Source organism: Globicephala melas, chromosome 5 (assembly GCF_963455315.2).
Source record: "Globicephala melas chromosome 5, mGloMel1.2, whole genome shotgun sequence".
NCBI classification, from domain to species: domain Eukaryota; kingdom Metazoa; phylum Chordata; class Mammalia; order Artiodactyla; family Delphinidae; genus Globicephala; species Globicephala melas.
Window position 1 is genome coordinate 83,615,160 of NC_083318.1, and position 9,247 is coordinate 83,624,406.

Here is a 9,247-nt window from a genome sequence, read left to right on the forward strand (position 1 = left end):
ACAAAGCATATGCAAAGTATTTCAACCCTCCGGTTTTGGCTCTTTGATCATTATTATTATTATTATTATTTTACTAGATCATTTACTTAACAGAGTTATGAGCCCAGTTTAGTTAGAAACAAAGACGTGTGTGATGGATGGAGAAGATAGCCTGGGCAATAGTCCAGCAACTATAACAGAATTAGACTCATCACAGACACTTTAATCCCAATTATTTAATTTGCGAGGTATCTAACGCCACAAATATTTGCCATGACTCAAGAAAACTGTACAACTTACAGAGAAATAAAAGAAAAAAGAACTAAATGGATGAAATAAAATGAACTAAAGAGTTATTTTTTTCCATTAGGCTGGGATTTAAATCTTCAGAGTCAGTAAAACAAATTAAAATTAGAATGTGTGTGTGTGCTGGTATGGGATTTTTTAACAACATAAAAAATAAAACCCAAGCGCTTTTATTAATATCAAGTTCATAGTGATACCATCATGACATTCCTCACCAGTCTTTCTCCCAGCTTCACCACAGCCTTAACACACAACCCAAAACGTGTCCATGTGCACAAACACAATCCTCAGGCCAAGTTCCTGCACTCTGCTTAATAAATGCACAGCAATTAAAGCCATGAATACTGAATCACCGGAAGATACAGAGGAAAGAATGCATGACCTAGGGTCAACTTCTGATCAACAAAGGTTTGTATATTCTCCAATAGTTTAAGAAATAGTTTAAATGATACTAATAAAGTACTACATAAACTGATCAGAACCTAAAGGCTGTAGAACCTACAGGGAAAAAAAAGAAAGAGCTAAAAAACAGTGCTTTAAGAACAGAGCTTACTAGGTTTTCTTTAACTGAATACATTATCAATGAGATTCTAAAGACAAAACACACACTTTTTTTTTAGAGGATTTTGCGGCATTCTTTAAATGGTAGAAATGACTCCTTATGGTTTCTTTAAATTGCTAAAGATTAAAAAAAAACATTAAAAATTATACCCACTTAAAATGGCAGCTAGTAATAATAAAAGTCATCATGCTAAACCACAGAGTTTTCAAAAACTCCAAGTGGTGCAACTACTAAATTAGTTTTACTTTATAACTTTGTAACACCTAGAATTCTCATTAGAGATACTCGATGACAAGTTTGAACTTTTAGAAAAAAAAAAAAAGCCAGACCATAAAGTCCCACATATTTCACTAGACACAATTTAAATTATTATGTACCTTACAGTGTTTTTTTCCTTTTCATTTATTTATTTTTTGCTTTACACTAACATTATATAGGCTAAGAATTTTTTTTAAGGCTAAGAAATTTTTAAGATGGTAATGAAATAAGTTAAAAGGTAATTTAAAAATCTATTTCTCATGAGATTTGTTGATTAGAATTATGTTTTAAGTCATTCAATTAAGTGTTTTCTATTGCCATTTTAATATGAATTTTAAATTACAGCCATCTCTTATTTTATGGGATTAGAATGAGTAAAGTGAATAAATCCTATACATGTGAAATCTACAGTGTCAATAGAAAAATGTAAATTCCAATCAAGTTTTAATACTCAAGAATACCTGTACCACTACCTATTTGTAATTTGATTTATAAATGGCTATTTCATAGTATAATTTACGGCATCAGTGAGCCTAGTATTTTGGTGGAAAGTTCTTTATTACAACACCTTGCATGTTATCAAATATATTCTAAAAAATGAGCTGTTGTTCAAAATTTGGATTTAAAATTCTTAAACATTTTTTCTTGTTCAAAAGTAAATTTCTGTCTTGTTCAAACACTTTAAAATCTATTTCATTAACTCTGAAAAAACAAATGTCTATAAAGGCAGAAACTAAAACAGGAAAAGTAAATATATGATAAAGGGAGACTCCTTAAGCAGTCATGCTGTTTTGGAAGTTAAAAACCAAATACTTAAAAATGGATCATTTACATTTTGGTTTAAACATTTTCAATGGAACCAATAATTCAGACAAGATTTTCACAGTGAATAACTATCAAATCTTCCAGTTTTCTAACTGCTATATAATAATAACATAATGATTTGGAAAATGTTATGAATAGAGAATCTCCAGTTATTCATTTCCTATATCAAATATATCTTACTGAATAACCTATTTTGTTTATTATTTCAAAGTTATGTATTATTAAACTTTTTGTAAAAAACATAAACTGTTTAAATCTGTGTTTACAAAGCCTTTAGCACTTATTTTATTTTTTAGTGACTTTTGTATACATTCATAGAAACGTAAGTGTATCATTTAGTCTGGGATAGAACATATGATACATTTTTAATGTCAATTAAAAATACCATTAGGTGTGTTTATGTATACAATAGACTAGGATAACTCCTTTGAAGAAATCACTATCTAACAAACTGATTATATACATTTTGATAAAATAACTAAATATGTATTTACCCAGTAGAGCATGCCAGCAGGAACTATTCTGCTCTATAGATAAATACATACTCACCAGAGATATTAGAGCATAAAGAATCACTGAGTCTCTAACGTAACAATTTACATTTTTAGCTCTCATATTGATTTCATAGTTAAAAGTCACTGTTTCTGGAAAGAAAACAAAAGGACAAATACTGCAATCAATTTTAGTGATTCATAAGCAAGGCTGAATATTCAAACTTCAGTTAATTTTGATGTTTTATGAAAACTATTGTAAAAGTATTTTAAGATTGTTAAAAATGCCATAATCATCTTTGAATAATCAGATAGCTCTGCTGACTTAAGTTCATGTTATTCATTAGTAAAATGAAATATATCTGCTAATTTAAATTGAAAAAATAAAGTATAAAGAATTCTCATTACTTTTACAGTAGCTATTTCTTCAAGATATTAACAACACAATTTTCTTTTTTAAAAAGTTGTTTGACTCATAAAAGGAAAAATAACTATAGCTAGTTAACATAATCATGCACATTACCTTTGACTATTTTTACAGTCAAAGGTAAAAAGGTTTCTTCCAAATGAAAGAGAAATAAATTGGTCACTCAAGCAAATACATAAAAAAGCACACCAAACAAAGGAGATTCAAGTGGTCAAGTCAATAAACAAAAATGTAGTGAAAATAACTAAAGCATACTCATTTTCTCAGCAGTAGCAACACTGAATAAAGTCTAATATTTAATTAAATAGACTAGGGCTGTTTTGTCTGTAAATAGCTATATCATCTCATTTTTATATTTCATGTGGAAACACTCTCAATGGTCACATTTTGTAAAGCAGAGTATTAATACTACAAATAATGGCAAGTAATACATTTCTAAGCATAAAAAATGAATCTTTTCCCATACCAATTATATCCTATGTGAACTTACATAAAGAATTAATAATATTTACAAGTGACAATATTATAATAAGAATATTTTCAATCAAAGGAGAAATATCCATTAGAAATGCAGAAATTGTTCAATCTCTTCCCTGCCCTAAATGAGGAAATGAAATCCTCTTACATGTCACCCTGACACCCAAGAAGATCTTTGTCTACCTCAAAAAAAAGGCTTACAATTTTAAGACCCAACCCTCTGCTCCCCATTCATGGTTTATAAAGCAAAAAGCCTAAACTCATGGTGGCTTCCTAGTTCCAACAATCTATGATTCAAATAGGGGTAATGGCTCTCTTTTTTTCTTCAGTAGTGTCCTGGTGAGGGAATAATTTTACTGTCCTTTTTCCATGGGGTCCTGCCTCTTTATCTAAAAGGAAATGAATTACAACCAGATGACAAGGCCACACAACAAAGCCATTTGGTTTTACAAATCTATTATGTCTGTCGTCCAATCGTTTTTATGGGCCTGGTCCTATTATAAACCAAGAAAAACCCTAAAACAAACTTTCTTCCTTTTCTTTCTTTCCACTGAAAACATTTACAATTTTATAATTGTTTTTCAAACAGTTTAGCCCCCCAGTTTTTCCCCTCATGTGGTGTTTTTTTTCTCCCTCAGAGTCCCTCTATTCCACTTTCTCCAACATACAAAACATTCAGAGACAAGAAACTGGACTTTTCAAATACAAACTGCTGACAACTGTCAGAAGCACTTTACTGGGACATTACTGACTGTAACTCAATGAATTTAGCTTGATTCACTGCGGGTGCATCATTTTCAATGCATAGCTGTTCAGCAGTAATTGGCCAAGAATCCCTACTGCGAAAAGCACTTGTCAAATAATGCTTGTTTACAAATATATCTCCAGACAGCAAAAAGTGGCAGTTACTGAATAAGTTCAGGGCCACCTCCAATATTCATAACAGTGGACATGCTCCCTTTACTTATTAAATCTATTAAAATTTTCACTTGTTGATACACTTGCTAACATTTGTCCTGCCTGATCAGTCTTAGACAATTTTTTTGCTTTATATATGCCTTGGAATTATTTTACAATAAAAGTCTTGTATATTACACTGTAGTTCAAAGGTTTCTTCCACATGTTATTTATGCCTAATGTGTGTAATAAGACAACTAAAGATATATTTACATTATCCTAGAATTCAGGCTAAAGAGTAAATTTTCCTCGTCTATTATCCAATGTATTCTAAAATTCATTTCATATCAGTCCAAGATTCTAGACACATATTTGACTTTTTCTGTTCAATTCTGCTTATTTATGTCTACCAAACTTAAATTTTAAACATGACTGGAATACCAATTATAAATGTAAACTCACATTTATTTCTATCTGCCTTGAAAATTTTTTTCTCACATAATGGGAGCATTCATATCATACACATATATAATGTATATACACACTATAGTCTGAGAAATTACTAAGCATCTATAGCTTGCAGAAAGCAAAGTATAGGAGAGCAAGTTATTAATGGAGTCAGTGCATACATAAAATCTTTCTGCCCCTGATCTTCCAAAGTTCCTCCAAAAACAATCAAAAACAAACTTAAAATCTCCAATCTGAATCTTTAAATAAATAAACAAACTGACTTCTGTTATAAATACCTTATATTCTTGTTCTTTGATTTAGAAGAGCAGTATCATGGAGAAACAAAAAGAAGAGAACATAAATATTAAAGGTCTGGGATGACACTAATGGAAAGATGGAAACTGTTGGGCAGAGACAGGATGAATGAGAGGAAGTGTGTATGTGTGTATAAATTTTATTTCTAGTTATGTAAAATAATGAAGTTACAAAATGTACCCCAAACAACAGACACGCTTTTACTTTTAGCGTCTTCAGAACACTGGCTGGTAAAGTACCACTCATTGCAGGTTAGACCTCGGCAATCCCCATCTCACTGAAAACCAAGTTTTGCTGTGTGTACCACTAGCTGGGGTAAGGACAACACAATCTGTGGGTGTTAAGTCTGTAATATCAGCCAGTCTACCTTCCACAAGACTCCAGCTCCGCTTACAATATGAGATCGATGCTATTTGCTTGCTTCCCTCCACCTCCTTTTGCCTCTTTCTCCCCGCACAGTCTCGACCCTTGTTTCCATTTAGCGCCACCTTCCCTGAGACTTCATTTCTTCCATTCTCTAACCAAGAGCTACTACTCCCTTTCACCTCTACATAAGCCCCTTCCCCCATCACACCTGGAAAAATAAAAAAAAAAACTGAAACATAAAGGAACACACAAAAGGATAAATTATATTACTACTACTATTACTCTTTAACCCCAAACCAGGATGGCCCTTTTGGTGGAATAAGACAGTTAATGAAAGGACTCCTAACCCTGTCATAATCCTCCGGACTTCTAACATAATGAATCTAACATGAGATGTCAATAAAAGGACTACGACTTCAGAAAATACTTTCTCAACTTTGTCGGGAAGGTAAAAAATGCAGACTGCTTGTGTTAAGCATGGGAGACTTTAGGTAGGTAAATAGGTGGATAGATCTATCTACATGTAATCCTTAAATCAGATTTTTTTTTAAAAATGTAGGGGTTAAAGAGAGAAATTCATGGGGTGGGGTGAGGAGTCTCGATCTGCCCTGCTTTTCACACGGTTCCTAGGGAGCTGGCAGCACTCCCAAACCAGCACAGCGGCTTCTCCTACAGCCAAGACACAACCCGTGCAAGTCACGAGGACACACAAGACTCCGCCGTTGCTGCTTCATCTTTCCGGTCCGGCATCCCCTGCCCCACGAGTGGAAGGAAAAATTTAAGGTTCTGTGCCTCACTCGAGGCATCCGGAGCCCCGAATCGAAACCCCAACCTCGCAGTCAAGAGGGTAGGGTTTTCGATGTGTTCGTGATGGAGCTGACCGATATGAGATGCTGCCCACCGCCCCCCCGCCACCACGCATTGGGCTGTGCCCTTAAGCTCGGTCCCGGCGTGTAAGAGGAGCCAGCGCGGCAGAGCGGACCCGGAGGCCGAGGGCGGCGGGCTGAGGGGCTGAGCAGAGCTCGGAGAGCCGCGAACGCCGCGCAGGTGCTGCTCCCGCGCCGACCCTACTCTCCCAGTGCAAGGCGGGGACAGTCTTCTGGGTCCGGAGCGCAGGATTGGGGGTGGGCAGGAGAGTGGGGACTCGAGATTCCGGAGCGGGGCTATTCTTTCACGGAAACATGGGAAGACCTGACCCGGTGGATGCCAGTAGCGCCTGCCCGGAGGCGACACTCCCCTCCCCCCACGAACCCTCCGCCTCCCGCGGCGTCCCACCTTCCCGCCTTCTTCCAATTTCTCCTCAGTATGATTATGAGACCCCCAAAGTGAGCGACACCAGCACAGTGTGGAGCACCTTCCTTCCTTTGCCATCTCCCTCCCTCGAGAAATAAAAGCTCTTACCACCCACCCCAGAATAGCAGCGGGTGATGCCCTAAATAACAGCTCCCAGAAAGCACTCCCCTCTCCCCCAAATAAAAGCATCCAGCTACCCCCACTGCCTCCAGTTTCCCATCCCCGGCCTCAAACAACGGTTTCGAAAAGCCCCACCGCTCCCGAGATCCCTGCCACTGCTCTTCAAACAGTTCCCACTCTTTCAAGCTCGAAATGTCACTTCCCCACGCGCTTCAAGTGAGACCCAGCCGCACCCAGCCTCCGGGCGCGGGTCTCGGAGCCCTCTTTCCTCCTGGCTTCCAACTTCCCAACCCCCCCAAGCAGCCTGTGTCCACAGGCAGGTTCCGCGCCCAGCACTCCGCAGCTAATGTCAAACAATGCAAGCAGAGACGGCGGGATGCGAGCGAAAAGGCTAGCGAAAGCGGACGACAAATGTTGGTTCGAGAGGAGGGGTGCAATTTCACCCGCGGCAGCCGCGTCCGGCGCGCCCGGGCCCGCGCCTCCAGGCCCCGCCTCGCCCCTCCGCCCCTGGTTGCCGCGGTCCCCACCCCCACCGCTCTACCTTCGTTGCTGGGGCTGGCCAGGAGGGTCCGAAGCGCGGCGCACAGGAGAAGGCAAGTCCAGAGGGGGGCCCTGCGAGGTGCGGAGTAGCAGCCGGCCAGAGACGCGGGGGTGCTGGGGAGGTCGTCGCCGCCGCCCGGGGGCCGCCGGCGTCCCGCAACCCGGGGCCCCGAGCTCCGCATCTTCTCTTCGCCGCCTCCGCCGCCGCTGTCCCGCGCCGCTCAGTTCACGGCTCCCGCCTCGCGGAGGGGGCGAGAGAGGCTCGCGCTTGCTCCTCGTTCCCCGTGGGCTCCTTTGCCTTCTGGCTCGCGGCTCGTCCAAATGCGGGAACCAGGGATCCTCTGAGACGGCTGAAGTTTGCTCCCGGCTCCCTACTCCCTCCTCTACACTGGGGTTAAATGAAATACTAGTTACGGTTGATAGTGCAGTTCGGGACCGGACTCTCGGGTGTCGAGAAGGTCCCGCGTCCTGTTCTTTACCTCTTTAGACTTTTAAGGATGGGAGTCTTTTAAATGCCACTGGGGGAGAGATAAAGGCTCCTTTTCAGTCTTCAGGGCTGAAATGGACGAAGGTAAGGAAGACAAGGCATCTTAAGAAGAAATCCTCAATAAAAAGAGGAGAAAAAAGCAGGGTTGCTAAGGAGAAAGGAAGAGGAGTTGAGAAAATATAGGGTGGGGAAAATACGAGAGAGGCGAGCGGAGGAAAAGACCCAGAGTTCAAAGAGGCCGGCAGAAGGAAATAGCTGCGGGCTGAGCCCTGACGAGGGAAGGACTGGCGGCGGCTAGCGGGCAAGAGCGCGGAGCCCTGCGGCGGCGGCAGCGGCGGCGGCGGCGGCCCGGAGCTGCGGCGGTTCCCGGTGCTCGGGGAGGAGGTGGTGTGTGCGCCGCTGGGCAGGCGAGCTCGGAACTGCACCGCCACGGCGCGCTCCTGCTGAGTCTGAAGCTCCGCGGTCTCCTCTGACTGCCCGCTCTGCGCCTCCCACCCTCCTCCCTCCTCCTCTTCCCGGCTCCCCCCGCCCTCTGCTGCTCGCAGCCTCGCCAGTGAGAATCTACTGTAAGTGTGAGTTGCTTAGACGAAGTCACACACCCATGGAGGGAAGTAACCAGGAGGCTGCCGTGGCGAGTGTTGCCTAGCGTTCTCCGAGAAAGGCGCGTCTTTCTCCGAGGATAATTAGGGCGAAGAATTCTCCTGACGACGCCTGCGAAGACCCGGGCTCCCGGGAAGCTGAAGGGAAATCAGACCTAGTTGAGCAGCAAGCCCTTAGAGGAGCGGGTCCCTTGTTTGGCATATTGCCTGCTGCCCATCACAGGCTTGTGGCATCAACAACCTTGCCGTCACATAGCCAAGCATTCGTAGGCTGTGCTAGTCCGTGGCTAGTTTTTTAAATACCCTTATTGCTCACTGCTACTGACCCTTTCTATTCTTCCAATATTTTGGCGGCTGGAATGAAATAATTAGTCAACATTTTCTTCAAAGTAAATGGTAGAATTTCTAAATATAGAAACGTTAGCTATGATTGCGATTTCAGGAAGTCAAAGAATTTGGCAACTGAGAATTGTGGTGTTCCTGTTACTTTAAGATGTGATGATTTAATTAACTAATTTCATTGATGGAACGTTTTATACTTTAGAAATGATATGATATGCAGATATATGAAATTAATTCCAGTGAAATTAATTGCAGGAGATTTTTAATTAAATTCGTTTTAAAGTCGTATTCTGCTGCATTGAGAGACACAAATAATTAAGAAAAACGGTTTAAAACAATTAACTTCCCATGTTTCACCCCTATTATGTCTTCCCTTGCTTTATTATTTTTTCCTCAATTTTCTCATTCATTTTTTCAAAGAGATACATCTGAAGGGCAAGTTTTAGTATACTGGCATTAAAAAAACAAAAACAACAACAACAACAAAAACTGCAGATAAAGCATCTACCAAAA

General features: G+C 40.7%; 1 protein-coding gene across 1 annotated transcript in view; it reads right to left on the reverse strand.

The window, feature by feature from the left end:
- EPHA5 (EPH receptor A5) overlaps positions 1-8,254 on the reverse strand; it is a 306,828-nt gene extending 298,574 nt beyond the window's left edge. The window contains exon 1 of the mRNA XM_060298694.1: positions 7,308-8,254. Within this exon, the coding sequence (XP_060154677.1) occupies positions 7,308-7,488 (181 nt within the window). The 5' untranslated portion in view covers positions 7,489-8,254. The remainder of the gene's footprint in view (positions 1-7,307) is intronic.
- Between the last annotated feature and the right edge of the window lie 993 nt (positions 8,255-9,247).